Source organism: Emydura macquarii, unplaced genomic scaffold (assembly GCF_026122565.2).
Source record: "Emydura macquarii macquarii isolate MOO-44397 ecotype Brisbane River unplaced genomic scaffold, CSIRO-AGI_Emac_v2 contig_3122, whole genome shotgun sequence".
Lineage (NCBI taxonomy): Eukaryota > Metazoa > Chordata > Testudines > Chelidae > Emydura > Emydura macquarii.
In genome coordinates, this window is record NW_027133259.1 from 4,378,926 (window position 1) to 4,406,257 (window position 27,332).

Consider the following 27,332-nt stretch of genomic DNA (forward strand, 5'->3'; position numbering starts at 1 on the left):
AACTGAACCTCCAAACTTTGAGTTTCATCCATCACTGAAGTGCACATGTGTGCATATGATGTAGGGGCAGATTGAGAGAGTGTATGAAGATGGAAGTAGGATGCAGATAGCCTTCCCTTTTGCATAGGGAGCAACCTAAATCCTGGTGCTTGTGCCCACTTAGTGCAATAACATGGGAAGTAATAGCACTGCGGGACATGCCAGATGTGTCCCCCTGCACCCAACCCCTTCTGCACTGCTTGATAACTTGAGGCCAGCCTTGGGTTGGGAAGTGGTGTATAAACTTCTAAAGGATATTGCAAGTATTCTGCCTACCTGCATTTCTTATAACACGGCAGTGAGTGGAGGAGCCAGAATCATATAGTGAATATAGAATCCTATATAGTGGATTTGTCTCACACATGCACAAAGCGAATAGTGATTTTGAGGCTCTATGCAGACAGATAAAAGCCTTTCATGAAGTCCGTACTCCTTTTTGCTGTCACAGCTGCACATACCTCCACATCCATTGGAGTAGAGGTGTATTGAGGAAAACGATTTGAAAAATGATGGGATATGCCCAAAGCCACGGACTAAGTTTATTGTCCCCCTCTGGTGGTCTTTTTTTCCCCAAACCAGAGGATAATAGTTCACTTTTTAATGGAAAAGTCCCGCTACCAAGCTCTCATTTTAAAAAATACATTTTCAAAATGTATCTTGGTCCTTAATATGTTCCTGTCCAGTTACTGACTCACAGGTTCAGGTGACTCTCTGAAGCAGGGTCAGAGGTCCAGTAGTAACAGTAGCAGCCATTTTGAAGAAACATAAATGAAAATGTAATGACATGTGCCCCGTTTTTAACCCTCAGTGACACTTTTCCCTGCTGAAAACATGCTTGGGCATGTCCTTGCACCCTGGCATTGTTTAAACAAGCAGGAGAAATCCAGCTCTTTGAATATTACACTTTGTCAAAGAATAGACTCATCTCTGGCACGCCCATTCATGGCTGGGCCTGGCCGAATAGACTCTTCTCCTTTGACAGCTGTTCCAGGCCTGTGGTGCTCTGTTTCTTCTCATGACTCAGTTCTCTGGCCTGGCCACGTGTGATCCCACTCCTTTCTGGGTCAACTGAGTCCTCTATTGCCCAGCAACTTGATGCACACTCCTTTGCAGATCCCAAAAGGAAAATCCCCATAGTCCCAGGGAACAAAGTACATGTTAGAGTACTGTGCTGGTACTGCCTGCCCCTAGGAAGGCTCTGGTTTCTGGCAGTGTCTGGTTGTCTTCCAGCCCCAGATAGGCCTTTCTTCAGGCAGTCCTGAAACAGTTACACCTGTGTAAGAGCAGATTCAAATCCTATGTGCTTTATGAAGCTTTTGATATCACGGATTGAAGAGTTTTAGACAAGGTTTGTTTATTGAAAAAGCTTTCTATATAATGAAGCTGAGAACAATATTTTCAGAAAATCATGAGAGTTATGGCTTCAAAAGGTAAAAATTGGTTTGTATAGCTAATGACATTCAGGTGTTAAAAGGTAACGATGCCCCAAGAGCAATATCATTTGGTTGTGAGGAAAAACTTTAAAGCTGTTTAATATTCCTACATTTTAATGAAGTCAAATGATAGGAGAATTAGTATTGCTACAGATGTCTACTATATATCTAACACAGGAACATAGTTCATAACTTCTTCTTATGGAGAAATTGAATCAAATACTTTGACTATCTGTTAGATGTGTGTGTAAATATTTTTTGTTCCTAAACTGCAACATGTGTTCTCTCTTAGGGTAAAATTGCAAATATTGACGGTACCTGTTGTGAAACATGTAAGTAACTATGCTACAAATGTCTTTCTTTTACGACCTCTCAAAATGTAGTACACTGTGTAAGCAGCCATGGTTTTCATTTATGATATGTGTACAGTAAAAAAAAAACAGTTCAAAAAAATCCCAAACAAATGTCAATGCTGATTCACATATTTATTTGTCTCACTGTGACTTGTGTGATCGTATTATTCATGATTATTTAGACAACAGCAGGGTATGTCTAAAAACATTGGAAATTGCAAAAAATCACACATTTTAGTGTGAATGATCAGTCATTCAAAAATTTATTATGAATGTTTATTATTGCTCATGCATTATTTTCCTGTTGAAAAAAATGTCAGTAATTTAGTCAGAGAGCGGGAGCAGCCCCACACAAATTGGGTGACCAGTCAATCAACCCAATATTGAATATATGAAGCACATGTTTCGTGAGTACTGAATAGGCTTAAAATTATTTTGTGAAATAATCCAGTGAAATGAATACATTTATGGAAATCATGCTCTGTTCATGAACGATTTAATAATCAGAAAGTGGGATAAATTCATAACAAGTGTGTGTTCATTATGAATAGTTGAACTGGGTCTCAAAATAAACAATGGGGGCCAATCCGGCAAACCCTTCATGTGATCCTGACATAAATAATCCCATTCTTTTCAGATGGGCTATTCCAGAAGGTAGGGTTTGTTTGCACGAATAAGGGTTGCAGGATTGGGCTATTATCCCCAAATTAACCCTTTGAATATTTTTGTGAACAGAAAGGCTTTACATTTGCAATTTTGCAAATAAATATTGGTGAATAATTATGAAGTTATTTTAGCTCTTTTAAAAAAAAAAAGACTTTTTTTTAAGGTCAAAATGTCAGCACCTTGTCTATTCTCTGTCTTTTATTTGCTCTGTGCATGTGCTAATAAATAAAAGATGGCAAGCACAGCAGACCATCACTGCACAGCCATGGTAATTGCTGTAACAATAAACCACTTTGGGGAAGTTAACTCCGAGAGCATTTGCTTCCATTGCCTGTCAACATATCAGTGAGTTCCGGGTTTAAGAAATAAAAGTCAGGAAGCTATTGAGATAATAGACTATCACTGAATGGGTCACACAGATAATTTAGTTAAAAGAGCTTTTATCTACCAGGCTTCAAGCAAGGAATTAATATTAAAAATTGTCTATTAACCCTTACACATTGCAACATTATATTTAAAAGATTGAGGAAGACTTGTAAACTTGAAAGGAGGATCCATTTTTATGAATGTACCAAACAGCCTGTTGGATTTTAGAGCTGAAATCTAACAAATTAAGTTTGCCAATTGGATAAGTGTTATAGCCAATATAGAATGGAAGCTAATAGGATAAGCCATTTTTATTTGAATCCAGGGAGCGTTCGCTTACTAATTTTAATGCTGAGTTCTTTTTCAGGAAAGCTTTTAACTTAAACACTTTATAAATTCACCCAGAACCACATTAGTATATAATCAACAGTTCACCACTCAAGTGTAGACATAACCAAGTCCTACAAGCAATTATCACAGAGTAGAGTTGAGCTTCAGCAGTTATACCAAGGAAGAATGCAAATCACCAAGATTTCTCATTACATTTACTGATGACCATAGATTCATAGTGTTCAAAGCCAGAAGGGACCACCTGATCATCTAGTCTGAGCCTGTGTATCAAAGGCCACCAATACCAACCTGCACCCATACAATAAACCTAACAACTGAAATGAGACCAAAAGATTATAGCCCATAGGAGACTAGATTATTATATGCCCAAGCAGAGGGTTTGAGGGGTTCAATTCTTAGTATCTAACATATTTATCACACTTTCAAGGATACACTGGTCTTTAAGGCACTTTTAAGAGTGTGGGCCCTACTATTTGAATGAATTGGACCAAAAGGGACAAGTTTAGAATATCAAAAGCAACTGTTTAAAGTTATCGTTTTAAACCTCTCTTAGGCTAATTTGCTTGGATTTATAAATGGAGAGCATGCATTAGTTAAAATCTAAAATAGGGTTATTTGGTGTCTCAGTAGAGAATGTAGACTTAATCAAGATAACCTGCAGTTATTTATGTTAAAGAACAGAGAGAAATCTCACCACTTCGTTTGAAGTGGGGAGAGTCCTTTCCACCCGACACGTCCGGGCTTTCATCGCACTGGGAATTCTGCAGATTTGTGGGTTCAGTCAACTCAGAGTCTCACATGATTGATGACCTTAGTTTTATATACCCTGAGTTCAGGCCTCATTGGGGGTGCCGCCCTCTGATTTCTATTGGACACGTGTCATCTGAGTGCTCCAACTTCAGCTCTCAGTTTCTCTGATGCTTCCATCGGTATCTAGTAGATGGTGATAGTGTATAACAAATTTCCTCAGTCCTTTTCTTATCGGATGCTTTTTAGGTTTGATCCATTTCAAAGACTGTATTTCAATATTAGCTCATACTATTAATTGGAATTTTCTCCTTGTTAAGCAATTTCTTTTAATAATCCAAAGTCATATATTGGTTTAAATCTTTCAGCAGTCCTCCTTCCTTGTACCATACAATTCCCATTATTTCTAGAGGGTCACAATTATTTGAAACGGAAACCAACATCATGCCTCATAATCTTCCAAACTTGATGGACATATTTCATACATTCTTTGATTGTACATAAGCAATTCATGCCATATGGTTCCAGAGGGGTAGCCGTGTTCGTCTGCATACAGCAAAAACAATGAGAGTTCTGTAGCACTTTAAAGACTAACAAATTTAATTTCTGCAGGCATAAGCTTTCGTGGGCTGCAACCCACTTCATCAGATGCAAGAAATAGAAATCAGATGGGGGGTATAGATATACATCCAAGGATACGGAAGAACAATGGGGAGGGTAGGTGTTAGCAAAGTCCATTCAGTTACAGTACATGAGGCCTATTCACAACCATTGATTAGGAGGTGAGAATGTGTGAACAATAATGAGAGAACCATTCCAAGTCCCTGTTCAGACCCAGTTTGTTTGTGTCAAGTTTGCAGATGATATATAGAAGCTGAAACGGAACTAGAGACGTTATCCACATATAAAGAGATGTAGCTCTGACTCACAAGGCAAACAAATGGCAGCTTCTAGTTTGGGGTGAAAGACATACTGATGGGGCAAAAGAGATTATCTATGGTGTTTGATGTACAAGGCAAACAAATGTATAGTTTATAGCTGGGGGTGCAAACGTGTGGTTTGGATTTCTTGGGGTAACGAGCAGTTTGCCATATTTGACCTTCAATCTCACAGCCGGTTATTTCTAGTTTGCTTAACTTGCATCTTCCCCACTCATCTCTTGAGCCACTCACAAAGTGAACTGGGCCACTTTGCATAGGAAATGAGGGTATTACCGTTGCCTGGTAACTTTTTGGAGTTCTTTAAGCTAGTTTGTGAGGGAGAAAGAAATTTTATCCATACCCAAATTATGAGATTCTTGCTTAGGTGATTAACAATACTCTCATTAGTCATTTTAGTTTCTATTCTTGGGGAATGGAACTTCCAACTGAGCTTATCTCTGTGTTCTTAGACAAAGTATCTCACATGATGTGAACCATTTTCTTGTTGTCTTCACTTCCTAGGTGGATCCTATTTTGGAATAAACGGAGGTGGATAGCTTTTTTAATTTTTGAGGGCCAGAAAGAGTTAATGGTTATTAATCATTCAAGGCATATCTGTTCCCTATATCTCTTACAGAGTTTAATTAACTAAGTGGGAAAATTTTCCTGCATACTGTCAGGAAAATACAAAGAAAAATCCCAGCTCCAAACCATGCTGATGTCCATGCGTACGACTTACAGTTGTCAAAAAACTGATTCACCTCTGTGTAGGGGTTGAAAATTACACCCTTCTGTGCCAGCAGGGACTACTCTACCCAAGGGAGGGTTCACACCCAGGGAGGGTAGGTGGCATTTGCCCTCAGCCTCTCTCTGCCATTGGGTGCTGCCAGCTAAGAATGATTTTAAATTCGGACTCTGGTTCCTAAAGAGCATCACTTGTAGAGGGGAAGTGCTGACACAGCCTCGGCCATGCCATCTCCCAACCTGTGACATCCACTCCTATGGTGGTGCTGACTACAAAGTTTGTAGCTGCCTTGCTCCACCGCAGTCTTCTGCCTGGTGTATCTCCACTCCCTTGGGCTCTTCGCCGGGCAGGAGCCGGGATATCCTAGGGCTGAATGAAATCTATTATCTTTTAAATTACATTATTTCTTACTATGTAACGCCAAGTAAACCAAACCCAAAAATCAAAGTGAATTGTGAGCAGCATGTTCTCTTATTAGATTAACCATCCCAGGGGGGCTAGCGTTCTTCATTCCCAAGTGAGAAACCTGGGTTTGTGTCTCAATCCTGGTCATTTGCTCCCAAAATGGACAAAGTTTGAGAGTGTTTCAGAGGCAGCATGCCTGTTTCCTCAGGCTGGGGTGTACCGAGTCCTTCGTGATAGAGAAGGGATGGGAATCAGTTATAACGAATATAAAGGGGCTTGTTGATTTAGACCACTGTACTAGATGGACCCTGTGGTTCTCCCTGCTCTATAGCTCCCATACTAACTAAACACAACCTGTCCTTTCTATTGTCACCATCAGGTGCTGGCCTGAACAAAGCAGTCATGGAAAGAAGTGCTGACTACTCTTCTGGGAGGAGAGAGCTTTTGTCACTGGGTCATGAACCCTCCAGCCAATTAAGCACTGGCATTAGAATACTAGCATCATAGAAATGTAGGACTTGAGAAGTCATCAAGTCCAGCTCCCTGGACCTGGACCGTCCCAGAGAGGTGTTTATCCAACCTGTTCTTAAAATCCTGCAATGACGGGGATTCCACCACCTCCCTTGGAAACTGATTCCAGAGCTTAACTGTCCTTAAAGTTAGAGAGTTTTTAATAATAGCTAACCTAAATCCCCCTTGCTGCAGATTAAGCCCATTATTTCTTGTCCTACCTTCAGTGGACAGGGAAAACAATTGATCACTGTCCTCTTTATAACAGCCCTTAACATATTTGAGGCCACTTGATACAGACTGATGATTTGAAGGAATTCTCATCTAGTGGTAAGTGAAGGAAGGATGGTGGCTGTGACATGAGATCTCATTGATGGCATGGGTTAAAGTGTGTGGTGGGGGAAGGGGAAGGAAGTGGCCTCAACATTCTCTTTAGGATGCAGGAGGTCACCTTTCTCACTCGTCCCAAAGACACTAATGACTCCAACTTAATAAGTATCGTCCCAGTTGTCTTAGTCAGTCATACAGTAAATCCCAATATTTCAAATGCAACTAAAATGAAATATTTAAGAGCAGTCTGCATGCAGGATAATAGAAACAAATAAGCAGACTGAGATTTTAAACACCAATTAGGGGCTTTAGCCATGTAGCTCTAATGGAAATGAATTGTGTGATTAAATGTTCTAGTTGGCTTTGAGCTTCTCAGCCTGTAAATTGACAGTCAAGATCAGAGTAAGAAGAAGTATAGTAAGATCAGCAATCCTGAGCATTTATAGTAAATGCACTGTATAGACACTAACCCTTCAATCATCACAATATATTTTCCTTAAACATCATTTACACACACACACACACACACACACACACACACCTTCTTCTTCACACTACTCAGCCTACTAGCTTTGAGTCAAATGATAATCTTCCTCATATGCACATCTTTCCTTCTTTATTCCACCCCTTTAATTGAATGTCCCCTATGACCTAAAAGGCCCACAATATGTAATGAAGTAATATGTAACCTGTTCCAGATACCCTAGATAATAGAATGATCAATTTCTCATGGCTGTAAAGATTGATGTACAGGTTTCATAACCTTTCCAGAACTTGAGGGAGTTTATATCTTTCAGCCTACTCAACGTAATAAATAATTGCTTAAAGAATAGATTCTGTTCAGTTCAAGATGCAGTTCAAGATTTTGACTTTGGTTTATAAGGCCTGACATGGGCTGGGGCGCTGGCTGTCCATGATATGGGCTGGGGCCCTGGCTGTCCGTGAAGCCATCCTCCCACTCTGTGCTATGCCACGGCAATTGAGGTCAGCTCAAGTGTTTGAGTGAGTGGTTCCTAGTCTTCAACATCAGGGAGTTGGTAGCTGAACATTCTCAGGGCTGGGTGCCCGTCCACTGCTTACTCCCCAGCTGCTCGTAAAGAGTCTGTTGTTAGGGGTTCCAGGGAATAGTGCAGGCCGTATCCATTTTTCTTTGGCTTTTGCCTGCAGGAGCAAGATGATAGGAAGTGGTGGTGCGCAGAGACATGGCTGTTTGTAGAGAGAGGACGGTCATTTTCTTTCCACCCCTGAAAGAAGCATAGTTATGTCTCTGCTATTTATCTTCTTTCCTGTCCGATCTTCACACGGTACATTTCATTAAATGACGTACATGTGACCTGACCTGCGTGTTAGGGGTGTGGCTTGTAAAACCCAAAATAAACAAACAAAATTGATGTGATTGGACAGCACATCTCTCAGCTGGGAGCAAAGAAACATTGAAGATGTGGTGACAGTCTGATGACAGTTAGTTTGAAATGGGGCTTGTGTCAACTATTGCGTCTGTGTGTGTCTGCATTCTGCTTGGACAAGTTTTATCAAACAAAGTGATTCAATCGTGAAAGTGCGCTGGCATTTCCAGCCCTGCAGCCAGAAACACTTTTCAAGCTTGTGGAGTTTTTTTTTGGATGAACTGTGAAGCTCTAGAAAGGCAGACAAGCAATAAGGCTGCAAACGTTATCTTGGAAAATATACGGAAAGCTGCTTCTCTAGCTGCTGGGAGGACACCTAAATCAAAGGGAAGTTATATTTCTTTGGTCAATTTGCAGCTGGTCAGCTGATTCCAGTGTTCTGTCTGATTGGCTGTGGAAAGGGAAAATACAGAAAATAAAAGTATATTCCAATTGATAAAGAATAGACTTGAGCTCTGAATAATAGGCTGTCTGCCAGGAACAGAAGATGTAGTTGCTAGCTAGAATTAAGTAAGAATGTATCTTGCCACACAGGAATGGTTCTGTATTAACACTGCAAATGAAGAACAGCTGCTTCCTGTATGTAGAAAGGCCACTTAGAAGAGAATTAGCCCCTTCACAACTCATTAGCCAACATGGGAAAGTGAATAAAGTGGTTTGGGCAAATTATCATATGTTTAAAATCTGGATCTGTACCAGGCTGGTGGGAGGGAAAAGAGATCCTCTTTCCCAGCCATTGAGGTGGAGCAGAGCTGCTATCCAGTAGCTTTGCTTATTGATGGAGAATGACCAGTGGGACTGGCCAATGGCCCTCTGGATTGTCCCCAAACCTAAGAACATCCCACCTACAAACATGCTTTGTAGATCTAGTGCTGTATTGCCTTTTCTGTGGATCCTTCATAAGATGGAGGGGGAAACAGTGTGCATTTAGCCAAGAGCACCAAAGGACAATTGCTCAAGGTGGAATCCTGTCCCCATTAAAGTCAATGGCAAAACGTCCATTGACTGAAGTCAGGTTTTCACCCTCAGAGTCCAGCCATGGGAATGCAGGGTTTATTTAATCCCATTGCTTTCATGCTGCAAAATCCAACATACATCTCAGGGTAAATTTCCATAGGCAATAACTCTGTCAGTCTATTCTGAAAGGTGCTGCTGACAAGGGGAAGTTCCAAGCCAAAATTCATTTCTGGTGTAACGGGATGCAATTCCATTGACCCCTTGTGGAATTACACCTGCTTATGCCAGGACTGAAATTTGAGCAGTGTTTATTTCAGTGGAAGAATGTGATCCCTTTCTGCAGTATATTCCCTGATTCTTGCACTTGGGAGCCAATCAAGCCTTCCCATGAAGCCCTCCCATCAACATAGCTCTGTCTACACAGGATTTAGGTTGGTATAACTGCGTTGCTCAGGGGTGTGGATTTTTCACATCCCCGAATGACATAGTTATAGCAAGGTAAGTTTACAGTGTAGACCCGGCCTCTGTATCAAGGAAACACATGTGCACAATCACTCTTCGATATAAAACTAGTAAATATTAATCTGGTGGGTACACTATTTCTGTTTCTCCTTGCTTAGTTTCTAGATCACTCCATGGAAACGTGTGTTCCTCAGATACCCTTCGAGGTTGTCATTTTTTATTTGACAGGATTTTTGATGGACTGTCTACTGCTATCTGGGAAAAAACAAGAAGACAGATGTATAATAAATATTACACAATGTAGCAACAGCCAGGAGAGGTACAGTCCTAGCGCTTTAACACTTCACTGGTCATTCAGCAAAACATTCTTTTCCATTGTTGTTTCTGCGTGGCTTATGCAGGAACTCAGTGGTATTCAATGGAATTTTAAGGCTGCAGTACTGTATGTTCAAAGTACCCTGTGTTAATGAACACATGGAAACATACCTATTTCCTTTGCTAGAGCTCTTGCTAATAATGACATATGGCCAATGGCAATTTTTGGGTGTGCGTATACTAAGCAGAGAGTAGTGCCAGAGTGTTTTTAAAAAAACAGTCTTCAACCATTGGCAAATTCTCTTCTTTCTTGACTTGGTAGGTATAGAAGCAGAATGCAGACAAGCAAGTTCCAGGCTGACGTATTTGAATATCAATGGCTGTACAGCTGAAAACGGAATGTCGATATTCCATTGTGAGGTAGGAAAAATCTATTTTCATTTTGTCAGTACAGAACTGTGGCAAAACACAACACTTTCAAAGGGAGTTGTTCAATATGTTTTTGCATAGTAGGAAATCACAATACTATTTCCCTCCTCTTGACTGGTAAAGGTATGACTTTTTCATGTATTCAACCCTCGAGGCTCAAAGCTGAGATAAATGGCCTTTGTGCAGGGGATCTCAACAAGGTTTGTTGATGGGAATATCACTGGCTCCTCACTAGCTCCCACTCCACTCAACAGAATGGAGCATTGGTTTCTGCATCTGCATCAGTTATGCAGGAGTTTGGGGCACCTGGAGCTGTGTACATTTGGTTCCGTTTAGTTTGACCTGATTTTTTTCCTATTTGGGGCTGATAAGGAAACCCACTTTACAATACACAGAAGCGCCATTTATACTGCTCCTGGTTCCTCGAGAGACACGTGGGTATTAAATTACCTTGCTGTGATCTTCTGCACTTGAATGAATTTCACCCTTAATTTTAAGGGGCTCAATTTTCAAATCAGTGGCCCTAAGGTTAGGCACATAAATCCCCCTTTAGACTCCTAGATCAACATATCAAGGCCTAAATAAGTGTTTGATCGCCCAACATTTAAGGATCCAGGTTTAAAAACTGACCTCTGTAGGATTTAACGTGACTTCAGTATGTGAGCCCACATGCTGTGCTCTTATGTTCCACATATCCCATCAATCTCCAGAATTTGAACAAAAGCCTAATGCCACAGAACAATCCTACCCATCACTCCACTCATGTAATACAGCAGATACAATCTGAAACAGGAGCAGAACATTCCTTCCAGATGTCCCTTTCTATCTTTGATAAATGGCACTGGGAAACGAATTAGAATCTTGGTTCCCAGGCTGGCTGCAACAGAATAACTTCCCATTCGGTTTTTATTATGCCTGAATTTTTCCTTTAAACTCCACTGGGATTAGGGGAGGGCATTTTCCTTTCCCATCCTCTCATGGGGATAATTTCTTGGACTGTTCTGGTAGCCAAATGGGACTTTTCTCCTTTCGGTTACCAGCTGGAAAGGGGTGGAGTTGGGTGCAGTGTCGTCGGGACCATGTGCTCCAGGATCTTCAAGATGGTGGCTGGCTGAGAGCCTGCAGATGTTGCTCTCAAACCATAAAACCCCAGAGGGAAGATGACATTTCAACAGTGCAGAAATGCTGTCCAATACTTGCTTATCTCCAGAATAAGAAAACTGCTGCATTATCATCTCTATCCACTAAGTCAGTGGCTATTTGGGTCTTGTGGCTATGAAAGATCCAGGGCAGATTTCCTAGTGTGCAGATTTTAATTTAGAAACCTGGCCATATTTCTTCTTGGGTAAACACGTGGGTCCAGAAAAAAAGGACTTAAGCAACGTGATGCTCAGTGTCACAAAAACCTAACTTTCAAGTGCCTAGAAAATCACAGGAACAGCACTGTGATCCACAACGCCGGAGTTAGGTGCCTAGGTTCCTATACAATACATGGGGAAAGACAGGCATTTTAGTACCTGACCCACGAAGTCTGCAAGCTAGGTGGGGAGCTGCCTAAACTAGCCAATGGGAAATGCCAATGACAAGTGCCTAAGTCCGGGCTACAGGGAGATTCACACAGCAGGGAAGAGAGGCCTTCTGCCAAGTGAGTTGTGTGCAGGAGCTGACCTGCTAAGCATGCTCAGTGGCTGCCAACCACATCAGGTCTCTCAGGCGAGTTCACACACAACAGCTGAGGACCTTCCTTATGACTTTTAGCTCAGTGGTTAGGGCACTCACCCCAGATGTGGGAGACCCCTGGCTGGCTCAAGTCTCTCCTCTGTGTGATGAGGAGAAGGGGTTTGGATAGGGGTCTGCCACTCTCAGTGAACTCGCCTGAAAGGCCTTAGTCAGTAGGCAGCCTCTGAGCACATGGCTTTGGTGGTGGAACACTTATCTTTCCCGGTTTGTGAATCACTCTGGAGCTTCATGTGAGATGGGAGACGGATGCCTAGAGGAAGGCAGCAGTGTGAATGCCCAGAGGCAGAAACATAGGCACCTAGGGAACTCCTCCTGCAAATACTTAGGTGTTGAGCCATTTTAGGTGCCTAGAGGGTTGGGTGGCAGTGGAGGGGGAGATTTGTGGATCGCAGTGGTGCCTAAAAATGAGATTTAGGCACCTTTCAGGATCCCTATCCCTACCTCAACTTCCCCCTGGAATTTGAATTAGGTAACGCCTTTATGAGTTCCCATCCTACAAACTGTGGTTTTTGGTGGGGCAGAATCCCTGTTGCATTTCACCTCAGAAATGCTAATGAGTGATCCTGACACACAGAGCCTATACAATGGTCTAGGATAGTACAACAAGACACAATGTAAATGGTTACTGTGCCCAACCTTGAAGTCCGCAGGCCTTCCTGAGGGAAAAGTGCCATTGATTTGATTGCAAGAAAGGATTGAGTAAAACCAAAGTGCAGACTACAAGGTTTGGCCCGTTTCATTCACTCTTATGGTTATTTTTGTTCATTTTTATTGTGATGATACTGCTTGATCCGTATAAATGAGGGAAACAGGCAGAGGACTAAAATAAAATGTAACAAGGCTAAGCGCAAAGGAGTGCACACCTATTTGTTAGAAATCAAAGAGGAGTACTCAGTTTGTTGGTCTTTCCATTATGTTTGAGATAAATGCAATTAGTGGGGTACAAACAGTAGAATCCAGATGGACTCACAGTAGTAATTTTTTCTTTATGCAGCACTGGTAAAACTAAATACTGGGTGGAGGTGGTTGGAGAACTTTTTTTTTTTTTTTTGCCAGAAAATGTTAATGAAAATGGAAAATAAAAAAAATCATTTACATCAACTTTTTTCATTGGATAACTTTTACTTTGTCAAAAAGCAAACACGTTTCATTTTTTGACAAAAAGTCAAATTTCAGCAACAAAACTAAAATGGTTTGGCTAAAAATTGCTGAAAATCAATCGATTTTTTTCCCCCCACCCAGAAACCAAAAAATTTATGGAAATTCAGACACTCACCTTGAAAATTTTCATTTAGTCAAAAACCCTTTTTTCTGTGAAGAGCAGGTTTAAAACAGCTGTAATACTGTGTGCAGTCTGAGTTGCTGTAATATAAAACAGAGACAGAGAAACTGGAAAAATGTAATAAAGGAACTGAAGACTTTGGAGAGAATGGTATGGAGGTTGCCATGGGCGGGGGGTGATTAGTCAGGGCAACATGAGTTATGGATGCCCTAGAAATAAATGAAACAGAAGTTAAGATACCTTTACCCTGTCTTGTACATGTGACTTCAAAGTTCATGATCCTCTATTAGATCAGGCTTAACACAATTATTTTAAAGCTTTTTTTTAAATGCATATTTTAAAGACTATTGTAATAATGGTGCCCATAACCCCATGACTATTGTTTCCTATTGTTATCTGGGCCTATCAGCTTACCACAATATTGTAAACAATCCAGGATATTTTAATGTACAAACTTGTTTGTGTGACATTAACTGTTGCTTAGCAATACCTCTTGTTTGTACACGTGTCAAGGAAGACGTGAAATAATACTTTGGGACAGATACATCTGATTGGTCTCATGCTTCATGTTTTTGGCCAAGTGCCAAAGTCCAGGCAAAAGCCTCCATTGGCTTCCTTGAGGCTGCTTGGCTAAAACTGAGGGCAGAATTTGGAGCTTAATATTTCTCTCCACAGACTGCTGCTAGTTTGACATGATTCAAACTCTGTATCTATTTCACTTTCAGGGCAAATGTATCAGTAAAACCAAGTACTCGATTCAAATGAATAGACTGGAAGACGAGTGTACCTGTTGTTCAGCTACTCAGACAGTTCTGGTGAACGTCCCCCTCCGCTGTCCGAATGGCACCTTGGTGCAGCATGGAATACCATCTGCAGTGCAGTGTGAATGTTTCTCTCGTAAATGTACATAGTCAATCTTTCCAGAAGCTGATTCATTTAACTTTTATTTTTAACGGCCAAGGAATTTACAGTGCAATTCTCACTTTCTTTCTTTAGACTGGTTTCTTCCAAATGATTCTGACCATTGCACTTATTGTATCAACATATCAAACAATAAAAGTACAGCTTACTTACTAGCAAATTTTTGACTGTTTTACTTGGACTTCTAGCATGACCCATACTTTTGTGTCCCTTGTTTCAAGGGATGTCACTCGTTTAATTCCAAAGTTACCTCTGTTCCCCACAAATGTGGTTTACCCTCACTTTTATCACTGAATAGTATTGATTTCAAAATAAAGAAAATGAGTATGTTCCTCATTTTGCGTCACATTGTGTCCCACTTTTAGGCCTCAGCAGCTTGAAAGGTGTGGTGGAATACCTCCTGGAGAAAGATTATAATGTTCTCAGCAAACTGAAACTTAGCTGATTATGACTCAGTCAGCCAAGTATCACTTTTCAATGTTTGTACAAATGAATGCTAGACAGTCTTTAGTGCTGGTGGAAGGTGCTGATTGACATCCCTGAAGTCCTCTATTCATTCATAGGCAGTGCAAACATCCCTTACTCTAGAGACAGACTGATTCTAGTGATGGGATCCTCTCAGACTGCTCCAATTCCAAATAAATTCTTACTGACCCTCTAGCTCTCTCTACCCCTAATTCACCACCAGGGTGTCCTAGCTAACAGGTAACCACAAAGCACTACCCCCATAGTTGTCCTTGTTTTCCTAACCAAAAAAGCTGCCTCTTTTTTTGTGAGCCATCCACCCTCCCAATATACACACTTTTTGTCAAGCCCGCTTGGCTCAAAATATATTCTCTGAATGGCAAATCTCTCCTTGTCCTGTCCTCTGGTCACTCATGCTGGTTAACATATAAATATTTATCACGCTAATAATATGTATTATCTGCACCACATGTATATATTTGTATGTATTAAGCATCAATAACATTAAGTAAAATATTGCAACAGTGAGACGGCCTACACCATAAACATTTATGCTTAAGTATCCCATAAACCTGATTGAAATTGGTTATTTGGTCTCTTGAGTATATTTCATAACAAACCAAGGTGTGGTCAAGCAATATACAATGTAACAACACTTCTTTGTAAACAATGCCACTGCTTTTCTGCCTTCTCTGGCACCCACCCTTGGACTGCTTTCATCTTGCAGAAGTTACTTCCCCAGGATGTCTCCCTGCTTAAACAGTCACATCTCTGAGGAGTAGGAGGCCATGCTGCAATCGGAGCCAGGGCTGAATTGAAGTTTTCCCCACTTCTTTGGACATTTCACCCTCTGTTTCCCCATTCCCTCCCATTTCATACTGTGGCCCATCACCACATATTCTTCACATTTTACTGTCTTCATCTCCGATGCTCACTCTCTACCTCTTGATTCATCCTAGCTGGGAATTTCAGTGGGTGTGCTGATGTTTCCCATGAAAGGTGTTAACTAAACTCAGTTACTGTCCAACATTAAACAGGGTAAAATGAGCTTCAAGGTTTGGTATACAGAGCCCAGCTTAGTACTATGGCACACACACCCTTACAAATCTTTAACGTTTTATTAAAGATACAAAAAAGAAGGAAAAGCAGTTAAATCTGAAATGTAAAGTTTTGAATAAGGCTTTAATTTTAACAACATCTCTTGCTCCCTCTTTCTTTAGCTGGAGAGTTTTTAGAAAGAAACCCTCCTTGTTTGACAGTCTCTTACATGGCATCAAAACTTGTAATAACGAACCTTTTGGGGAAAAGAGAAGAAGTTAGTTGAGATGGGCTAAAGCGGCTGTTGTTAACATCCAATCCTGTTTCCTAAGAACACAAAAAAGACAAACACACAAAAAGGGAGAGAAAAGAATAGCGAAGATAGAAAAGGCAGTTTTTGTATCTGTTGTTGGTTTTCTCTTGCAACCTCACCGCTGGAGAAACACAGGCACAGCATACGAGCTTATTAATCACTCCAAGTCCTGGCAACTTGTACCAGCATCAGGCTGTCTAGGGCATTGTTTTTATCTGCCTCTCTAGTCACAGCCTCACAGCACTGTTGCAAAATATGTAGTCTCGGCCAGTTAAGCCAGCCTCTTGTTAAACAGAAGGAAAAAGGAGAGAGAGAGGACAAAGAAGAAATGAGACAGGACACATTGCAGGGAGAGGTGGCAGAGAAAGAGAGAAAGTCTCACATCCCAGGTAGTATTCGGGATTCAGGTGGAGCTGGCAATATTATCTGGCTCCCTCCTGCATTGGTCAGGACGTCTTTCAGGCTTGGGCTGAAAAAGGTTGAGGATGGCAGCCATGATGGTGAAGTTCTCTCCCATAGCCAATTTTCCTCCTAAAGTCTCTTCCTTTAAGGACTCCAAAAGGCAATGATGGATGGAATAGCCCATCCCCTCATTCATTTTGTCCACTTATTAGACCTATTATCCAACGTACTAATTTTGGTTCACTAATTTTCAGTCTCTCACTGTGCTTGTTTATCAGGCATGATTTTAACAGTCCTTGAGTTATTTCAGTAGGGTTTTTTTGTTTGGACTAATTCAGTCTTTTTATCTCTCTAGACATTTACAGATCTTGATTAGATTGCACAAAATTTACAGTTAAACCTTTTTAGACGTTAAAGCTAAGAATTTACAACTCCCTTCATTTGTAGTTAAAACAAAACTCAAAACTGACGCTGTTCTATGTTTGTAAGATGTTTAAAAACAAACCAGCTCTTATTTCTTTGGCTGTACATCCAAAATGGAGTAAAGATGGAACCCTCCACCCCTTTTGCCACTTACCGTTAAAGCTGTGCATTTACACAAAGCATGAAAATTGTATACCTCAGAGGTTTAATTTGCTTATCTGGAGAAAAAACCTTAGCCCTGATGTCATTTTTAACCAAATGTGTTGCTTCCTTTTACAAAGAAGAAATAAAATGATCTTTTGGAACCACTTTTGCATTCAGGAGCCATTTGCAGCACCCAGAGGCAGTAAAAAATTCAGAGGCATTTTTGGTCTGACAGACCTACCACACCTGTTTTGCCACCAACATCTGTGAGGACACGATGGCCATCATGGCAACTTAGCATCATGGCGAACTAACCTGCAATGCTAGCACCATGCCATCTCACATGCACAGAACAACAAAAATCATTGACATAAAAAATAAAACTGGAGTTAAAAATTGCAAAAACACAAAGCTAGGAAACCATATTTCAAAAACAGAACATGAAAAAAATTGCAAAAATAAAATAAACACAAAAAAACCTCACAAAAAGTTTGCTGTTGCAAGAGCCCTGGGTTCGAGTGGTTTCAGATTTAATGCACAGTTAATGCAGTAGCAGCCATGAATTAAGATGGCATTTTGTTAACAAAAGGATTACCCAAGGTATTATTTCAGTAAAAGTCTGCTTTAGCACTTTAACCTTCAACAATTTAAAACAATTTTTACAACTTTTGCTTTTTCTTAAAAACAGTTTTTGTATTGAACATTCAAAATTTCTAATTACAGAAACTACAAACCTCAAAATTAATAAACCCCCCCCACAAAAAGCGCTTATTAAAATTTAAAAATACTAACGTTAACACAATTGTTAGCCGCCGGCCCCCCCCCCCCCCCCTTTTTTTTTTTTTTTTTTTTTTTTTTTAAAAGTAAAAGCAGTAAGAGCATGCTTATCTCAAACAAACTTCACACAGCTAAGAATTTTAAAACAAACTTTTGTCTTTAACTTTGAAAACGATTACTTGTTTTCCAAGGTGCCAAATTGTACATATGTATTTAGCCATTTAGGATCCAGGTTGGTCACCAAAACTGTTGTATTAATTTAAATGTAAGAGAGAGGCTAATGGTGCTAAGGTAACTCAATCACAATCCAGTATTAAACAGTGTTAAACCAGGTCTGGAGTTTAATATACAGAGACCTTAGTCTGCTTAGTACTATGCATGGCACACATACTATACAATTCATGCCAAAGGTTAGGAAGGTATTGATTGAAACATGCAAAAGGGAAAGAATCAAAATGAGGTAAAGAGCATTGAAACTGAAATTGATTGTTTTGCATAAACAACCAATCAAAACATATCAAAGTCCCTTTCTGGACACCGTTCACATTGGTTAAAGTCTCTTATTCAGTCAAACAATCTTTCTTGGCAGGGAAGAAAGGCTGAGTTCTGTTGGTCAATTCTGCATCAGGAAGATCCCTTTCCTGCTTCAGACAAAATAGACAGACACAGAAGGGATTTTGGGCTGGCAGATCAGCCACGACAGCTGTTGCTTTGGACTCTGACTCACCTCCCTGGTCAGGAACAGCACCTGTTTGGTCTGGTCAGGTCCCTGTCTTTCCCAGGCTGGGAAGAGCTGGATGGGCCATCTCATCTCACCATGCTGGCTCCGTGCAATACAGTTGATTTCAGGATCAGGAGAAAAGCAGAGAGAGAGAGGGCAAGAGAAGGGTGAGGGGTAGAAACGGGACATGAGGGAGGGGAAGACAGAGCAGAGTCTCACATGTATCAGGTTGGGGTCCTCGCTCCTGCAGCAATAAATGTCTGGTGTTAAGAAAACAAATACTTCTGCTGCAGTGATGGTGACTGTTCAAGTTCTGGGCCCCAAACAGGCGAGGGGTAGAACAACACACCCTTTCATTATTTTGTCCACCAGTTAGTCCTAATTTCCAACACACCAGTATTGGTTCCTTGATTTCCAGTCCTCTGCTCCTGTTGTTTATCAGTCATAACCTTAACACAGTCCTTGAGTGGTATCAGTAATCCCTTTCTCTTTAAATTAATTCAGTCTTTTTTAATCAGTTTTACACAACAGATTATTCTGACAATTCATAAACTTTTACTCACTATGCATCAGTTGAATTTATGATGAGGGTAAATTTGTAGGCCCACTTATCAGAACAGGTGACCAGACCAAATTTGCTGCCTAGGTTTATGGGGGGTGGTAGGGTGCATACTGAAGTTTGGCCTATGGATTTATATATTGGTATATTTGCTTGTCAATGGAAAAAGACTATATTGTGAGGAAATGCTGCCAGGAGAGCTGATCAAAAATAGTTTTCAGTCAGAAAATACTGATTCAACACAATCGAAACAATTTTTCTGGATTGTATCAAATTTGTCCAAATTTTTGGGACCATTATTAAGATGTTTCATTTCAATCAGGTCAAAACATTTTGTTTTGATTATTGTTTTGACTTGTATATTATACATTTTGATAAGATTGATACAAAATACTTTTAGAATATTTTCTTTTGTGAAAAATTCAGAGCTTATGACTTTTCACATTGATTCAGAATGAAAGCAAAGTCTTGAAATTTCCTGTGGGACAGAAATTCTCAATTTCAACCCACTCTAGCAGATGCTCTCAGGATCAGTAAAACCCTGAAGGATGTCTGAAAACTAACAAAGGCCAGAGTGGTGTTTCTCCCTCGCCGAGGGTAGTTCTCCCTCAGAAACCTGCTGACAGGGGGACAGAAGGGTCAAGAAAATACTCAAGGTTATTCTTGAACCGCCTCCAGGTCATCATACTTGGAGGTGGGAGGTATTTTGGAGACAAAGAGCGGGTGGGAGACACAACCTCCCGACTCTGCTTCGGTGGCAGCACTTAACTCTTACTCCTCTGCATGGAGGAGAGGGTGATGCTGGCTTAACCAGATTGAAACAGGAGTGGGGAGCTCTCACCTCACCAACTGGTGGGAAGAGGAATCTGGAAGGCAACGCTGTTAACCAAACCAAGAAAGTGCGCGCCTTGCTTTCAGCAGAGGAGGGGGAGATGCACGCCCGCAGTGCTCCCCTTATGGCCCTGAAGAGGAGCCAGGATCTTTGCCCTACTTCTGAGCTCACCTTTCGGCTAAGGGTAAATAGCATCACCTCTCTCTCCTTGTCACCGGCTGAACCTGAGCCGTGAGGAGGAGACATTGTCTCTCCTGCCCTATGTTTACCGGGTGATAGCAGGAACCAGGGCAGACTCTCATGCCAATCTCCATTGCTTCTGCCACAGGGATCTGAAGGTGCCAGCTGCAGTGTGAGAGTCCTGTCGACGAGAGGAATCGGTTGTGAATTAGTGTCAGCACCCCCTACTGCAGTCGGCCGCTGATTCAGTGATGAATTCTTTCCACCCACCCACCCACGCCCCCCACGTTCCATGTTGCCTCTGCCCCTGGCGATGTTGGCTCCCTGTGGTGGTGAATATGGGTCATCAAGATCATTACAGCAGAAGAATTGATGGCAAGCGACTGTTGGGCCCACGGTCTTACCACCACCACTGAGTGGGGGGCAGTGGAGGGAAGAGACAAAGCCCGGATTTCCACCCCTGCCCTCAGTGTGACTGGCCCGCATCTACTTGGTTCATCAAAGTTCTCCCCTAGCCTGACCCATCTTAGCTCGTGAAATCTGACAAGATCTCAGCCTGAGGTTGCATGGTTGCAGACAAGCCTTCTAATCAGATCATTGAATGAGTCAGACACTGGCTTACACAGAATGGGAAGGATACGCAGGGATGTCCACAAGGCAGAGAAGCAGAAGTGATTGCACCAGTTTTCTGGAACGTATGGAGTGAAGTTTTGCACAGTTAGGAATTTCCCCAGGGCAAGGTGGCTTGTGTTCAATTAAATAAACAACCCAACATACGTCTAGTACATGTGCAGCTAAGCATCATCCTTTTAATCATTTCTGTCTCAATTAGCAAGAGTAGCCTGGTCAATCTGGTAGTCCCACAAGACTCAGATCCAGTCAAAAGAACATGCTGTGCTATACATAGTTGGACTACAGACTGGAGCCAAGATTTTCCAAAGGAGTCACTGGAAAGTTACTTGCTTCGTATGTATGTAAGGCCAAATTCTCAGCAGCTGTACATCTGTGTAGCTCTACTGAAATCAATAGACAAATACTGATTTACACTAGCTGGGAATCTGGTCTACATTATGTTACTTTCCTTAACTACTTTTGCTGCCATAATCTGTGCTTAATTGTCTATACCAGTAGCTTGAACGAAAGTGGTACCGTGTAGTAACATTGGTGAGTATTTGCTGTGTTCCTCATTGATTTACCTGCACTATCAATAGCTTCCAAGACCTAAGTTATTACTATTTGGATGCCCTAAGGAAGTTCGAGGCTCTATTATACTGGGTGTTGTGCATCCACATAGTGAAAGGCAGTCCTTGCTCCAAAGAGACAATTTAACTATACAAGCCAGACAAAGGGTGGGAAGAAGGAATATGATTAACCCCATTTTACAGATAGGGAACTGAGGCACAGAGAGATTAAAAGCTAGATTTTCAAAAGAGCTCTGCTACCATATATATTTTATATGAAGTGCCAAGCTCTTCGGAAAGTCTGTGCATAGGTATCTACTGGGAGTTGAACACTAGAAAATCCCATTATAAATGAGTTGTGTAAGGTCACACACAAAGTATGTCTCCCGAGTTCCAATCCAGAGCCTTACACCCAACACCAGCCTTTTTCATGGGCCCAATTTTCCTCTGGCTTATCCCAGTGTTATACCAGTGCAACTCCCCTGATTTCCATAGCATGAAAGTGAGAGCAGAATCAGGCCCCTGGTCAGGTGTCTCCTTAACAGTCAGTCATGCAAATGCAAATGCAAACAGAAGGTGAGTTTTAAGTCAGTTAAGACACTTTTCTGATTTAAGTGCTTAATTCTACTGCATAGAACAATACTGACTCTCTGCTAACAATGTTAGTGAAAGGAGAATTCAGCCTTTAGGGAATGTGTAGAAAGTTTTAACTGTGCATATTGTCTGCACGGCTTGTTATTTATTTAAAGTAACAACATTTTAATATGCCTCCCAGTCACCTATTCAGAACTTACCCCACAAGTTCAGCAGAGACCAGAGCTGCATTGATGAACTTGCCACATTTGAGAAGATAGATTACAGGAACATGTAATGGATTTGGGGAGGAGTTTTATATAACTTCTTAATAATTAAAAGCATGTAATCTCTCGGTCAACTTTAACAGACTTCTAAGCACCATTCCTCTCCAGCAGGTGAAACACAATCTGGTCTAATGGCATTATTTGTCACTGCTCTGTGTTATCAGCTAACACCACATCCAGGTACCTCGGGAAAGATAAGGAGGACACTTAGATAAGATTTTTTCAATAAGATGATTTAATCTATAAAAGATTGCATTTCTCCATCTAACTCAGCTGGCTATTTTTTACCATCGTATTGCCAAATGTTCCTATCTAATCACTCTCTTGCCTATCCTAGCTTATTTGTAATGGGCCCATAGCTATGGTGTCTTGGAGCCAGTAATTTGAAAGCATGCAGGCCTACTCCTGTGATGACACAGATCCATAGTTGAATCTGGTTCTAGGTTCTCCCATATATGCTTCATAATTAATGGGCAGACTTTCTTTATATGTCTTAATGTCTGATTAACATAAGGTACAATATGATAAAAATAAATGAATGTGCAAAGAAATACACTATAGCTATAATCCCACGCTTAATAAAATATTCAAATGCAAGGCGCTCTCTCTAGCAGGTTCACCGTATATTAGGTGGGTTTAAAAAGGTTGATCAAGATAAAGCAGAAGTTCAAGGTCTGGCTTCGCTTGGAGAACTCCCTGATCTCCCAGGATTAGTAAACGTTACAGCCTCAGCTCTCCAGTGCTCTGCACCTTACATAGCCATCCATACTGGGTCCAAGAGGAGTAAAATGCTACCTTTCTGATTTAGTAACATTTTACACCCGCCTTGCACAGCTGGAAATGGCTACAGAATAGGAAGAGAAAAGGAGATTCAGGCCCTATGTCTGGCTGGGTTTGTAGGATTAGCCCAATACGCCTAGCAAACAATAATTATAGTGGAGTCATTCTGACAATGAAAAGGATTTTCATGTAATTTTATTGTATTATCTAGAATTATTATTATTTGTATTACCGTAGCACCTCGGAGCCCCAGTCACGGACCAGGATCCCATTGTGCTAGGTTTAAATTAAACCTAGGTCTGGATTAAACACAGAACCAAAAAAAAAAAAAAAAAAAAAAAAAATCTTTCCTGTCCCCAAAGTGCTTACAAAGCAATTTGAAGGATCTCTGTCCTGTTTATGGGATTCAGTGATTCTTGCATTTGCCTTAAAGGGCATAACTTTCAGCTTATTTCCTTAACATTCCTTCCTTCAGTATTTAACTGAACACTCAAGAAATGAATATCGATTTATGAGAATACACTTTGCAGCTGCCACTCAGATTTGTATGATGTTTTGCTACTTCTGATTCCCACTGGCAGGACATCCAGGAAGTATTGAATCCTTGCATTCCAAACGAGGCATTAAATAGAGCAGTTCAAACAGGTTTTGAATTATGACATTTTTTGATCAAAAAAGGTACAACTTTTTCCATGGTTTTTTCACCTGTTTTCTACCAGCTCTCATATTGGATGGTATTGCTTTGCACTTCAAATCCAAGTATTTCAAAAGCACTTTGCAAACATTAATGGATTAAGCATCACAACATGCATATGAGGAATGCTAGGTATTGTTATCCCCCATTGACAGATGGGTAGGTTGAGGTGTAGAGAAGTTAAAGGATTTACCTATGGCCACAAAATAATCTGACAGTCCTGACTCCCAGTCATTTGCTCTAACCATTAGATAACAAACTGGATTGTGCTATCAGTCACACCCCCCCAGTAAATCAGGGGTCATTTTATAAAGTCAAGAGGGAGTTCCACCCATATAAGAGAGAGCAGCATCAGACCCACCAGGTCTAACATTGACTATAAGCTAGCCAGGATGAACAAATCTGGGGATAACTCCTTAGGCACTGTTTTTAGTCTCATTTCCTTTAGTCTAGCTGAAGCATATCCTGTGGTTTGCATAATGCAGAAAGTGGTAGATGCTGTGTTTGGAGTAAGGCAGCAATCAGATTCAAAACTGCCCAGAGATCAAACGGAGGTAAGCATCTTTGTGCATACAGCACAGACAGGTGTTCTGCAAGAACACACACACACACACAAGGGACCTTTCCAGCCATAAACTAATCCTTTCCCAGTGAAGGAATCGCATGGACATTTTTGTGATGCTAATGCTCAGTGGGTGGATTCCCTACTGTTCTATCCCTTCCTCTAAACCCATTACAGGAAGCAAATATCCGTATATTAAGTTATTGCAAGTGGTGCTAGACTACCTGGTTGTTTAATTCATGCTGTAGAAACTGTGTATCCAAACCTCATTTTTGTTCCTACTGCTGTTTCTTTTCCCATTCCCCTTGGGGGGAAGCAGCTGCAGAGTGAGATTTTTAGGCTGCAGGGAGAGGAAGACCTGGGACTCCAGTGGGAACAGTGTCTTTTCCCTGGCTTTTCACGCTGAAATAAAATTCCTCTCTCAATGAAAACTTAAGTCAACAATGTCTTGTCTTGCAGAAACATTGCTTCAGCCTCAGGGTTGAAGGCTAAGCTAGGACCCATTGCCTGGTCTGATTATACCGTTGATTACAAGATAATCCCTTGAATATTTCATGCAGGAATGAGTGTGCAGTGTCCCAGCAGCAGAGTAACATGAGCAGCTGAGATGCAGCCTTATAAAAAAGTTTCCACACTTACCTTCTGCCAGGTAACATAGCAGAGTCTTGCAGACACAAACCGAACTGTTTGCAGTGGGTAGAAACCAGGAATGTCTAATCCTTGCAGCAACGGCTCTTGAGACAGAGATGAGTCTGATCTGAAGCTCTTTGTGTTTTTTTCCCCCTGCTGCCTTCTAATGACTTGTTATGAATGACTATGCCTGTTGTGTTGCTTGTAGGTCCTTTATGAAGCAGGAGGAAAAGATGTGGGAATTCCAGCAAAGAGAGGCCATGGCCTCTCAGGTTGTGGGTGTTTTTTTTTTCCTCCTTCCCTCTGTGATGGTGATTACTGAAACAGAAGGTCTGGCTAATTAGCTGGCAGTGTGTAGTTTGCTTAAAGCAGGCTCAAGCTGGGATGGAAATAGCTACTACTGCTGTTCACAAATTAAGCCAGTACAGCACCAGGAGCAGATTACACACACTATCCACACCGCCACATCCTCTTAGTACTGTTGCAACTTCCAGCCAAAGTCCTCATTGCAATATGGAAGCAGGAGCACAGGGTAAGTTTATCTTCTGCTTTTTTGTTAATTGTTGTCTCTGAGACAAAGTAACTGAGTAGGAGGAGGGCAGGGAATATGTTGAATGGACTCCAGCTGTTTTCCTTTAGTGCAATTTATTTTCCAGGGGCCAATAACTGTGGTCCACAAACAATCTTCTTGAATTTATAAGCAGGGTTCGGTTTCTAATGGCCATCTCCAAAATAAGTTACTGGACAGCCTGTATGAGAAAGCAAGTTACAAGGGCAGTGAGTAATACTTTGTGTTGGATTTTTGCTCCCTTCTTTTGTGTTTTCCTTACTACAGATAGACCTGAGAGGGAAAACAACATCTTTTTTAAAGGAGCATGAGATGTAATAAACTCACAGCTCCTATATGTACGAACCAAGTCCAGCCGGTGCATAAAACATTCAGAGTTTAAATCCCTAATGTATTAGTTTAGACCCATGCTTACTGTTGCACTATTTCCTTTGTTGCTATAGATAAAAAGTGCACAGTTGTTTCTGATATAACCCATTGATTTCAGGGGTTGAGGTCTTTGCTCTGAACTTTGAGTCTCAGCATGCTGTATGTGAGAGAAGTATTATTACACCACCCCAACCAGGCCTCTCTGCAAAATTATTGCTTTTGTAATGTGCTTAAAATTCTGGGCCTGACTCTGATCTTGCTAACAGGAGTTTTAGACCACTGTTACACCCCACTGTTTTCAACAGAAAAATATTCTTGATTTACAACAGGGTAAATGAAAATCAGGCCTTTTAGGTGGCTTTGTGGGGTTTGGGATGGAGAGAGGTCAATCTAAGAACGGTATATAAAGAGTGAGTGTGATTTACATCTGTGGATGGCTTGGTCCTCAGAGCAATGATTGAGCATGTCAACAATTGTCATGTGCATGCACAGGGATGGTGAGATTTTAATCTCAGAGATGGGAATCATACTGTCAGTGGAGTACCATGGGTCTTCGGCACCCGGGGGGCAAGCCTGCATTTGTGCCCCCGCGCAGGGCAGGAGGGGTCTTGGTGCTGCCCCCCAGGTGTCCTGGGGAGGGGGGTCTCTACCTGGGGGGAAGGAGGGGCGTGAAGCCTGGTGGGGGCACAAATGCTGGCTTGGCTCTGCCATCCCCCTCCCCGCACTTACCTGCAGCCCGGCGCCAGCTCAGATGGGGGCAACCTCACTCCCCCGGCCCAGGGGGTGAGGGGGAACCAGGCCAGGCTGACCCTTCATTATGTGCGTGGGGTGCAGGAGTAGGAGCAGCCACAGCCTCAGCCTCCTGCACCGCCCGCCCGTCATGAAGGAGCAGCCACACTTGCCCATCGCTCCAGCCCCACATCTCGGCCCCAGCCTGGGGTGGGGTGCCGGGTCAGCCCTTCACGATGTGCAGGGGATGCTGGAGAAGCCAAGGCCCCCTGTGTATTGTGAAGAGCTGGCCCAGTGCTCCCTTGAAGGCCGGTGTCTGGGGGCTTGGCCCCCCCTTGCCTCCACCCCTCGGTACACCACAGCAGACTGTGCACCTCCCAATTTCTGTTCTGACCCTCTTCAGCAGACACAGTGATGCATGGTGTGATGTGTACAGCTGCAGCTAGACTTTGACTTAATTCAGTGTGCTTCATTTTTTAAACTAGTTTCTGTGTAAATGCAGATGCTCATAACCCACTGAAGTGGATGAAGTCTGATATGAAGATTCTGGCGTTTATCAAGCTGGGTCTGAAAAACCTCTAAGGATGTAAATTCCGCCACCTCCCTTGATAACCCATTCCAGTGCTTCGCCACCCTCCTAGTGAAAACGTTTTTCCTAATATCCAGCCTAGACCTCCCCCACTGCAACGTGAGACCTTTGCTCCTTGTTCTGTTACCTGCTACCACTG

At 41.7% G+C, this 27,332-nt stretch overlaps 2 protein-coding genes and 1 long non-coding RNA gene across 8 annotated transcripts in view; 2 read left to right on the forward strand and 1 right to left on the reverse strand.

The window, feature by feature from the left end:
• The window catches only part of VWF (von Willebrand factor), a 226,512-nt gene extending 211,870 nt beyond the window's left edge, over positions 1–14,642 (forward strand). For all 6 annotated transcript variants that reach the window (XM_067531091.1, XM_067531093.1, XM_067531095.1 and 3 more), the window contains 3 exons: positions 1,765–1,804; positions 10,328–10,425; positions 14,182–14,642. In XM_067531091.1, coding sequence (XP_067387192.1) covers positions 1,765–1,804; positions 10,328–10,425; positions 14,182–14,367 — 324 coding nt within the window. In that variant the 3' untranslated portion in view covers positions 14,368–14,642. The remainder of the gene's footprint in view (positions 1–1,764; positions 1,805–10,327; positions 10,426–14,181) is intronic.
• Positions 14,643–18,138: 3,496 nt separating this feature from the next.
• Positions 18,139–25,436, reverse strand: LOC137141969 (uncharacterized). The gene is made up of 3 exons (XR_010916796.1): positions 24,948–25,436; positions 20,223–20,412; positions 18,139–18,759 (listed from the first exon to the last, which is right to left on the reverse strand). It is a non-coding gene; the product is annotated as an uncharacterized lncRNA (long non-coding RNA).
• Positions 25,437–25,600: 164 nt separating this feature from the next.
• The window catches only part of ANO2 (anoctamin 2), a 203,830-nt gene continuing 202,098 nt past the window's right edge, over positions 25,601–27,332 (forward strand). The window contains exon 1 of the mRNA XM_067531024.1: positions 25,601–25,715. The gene's annotated coding sequence lies outside the window, so the exon portion shown is untranslated. The remainder of the gene's footprint in view (positions 25,716–27,332) is intronic.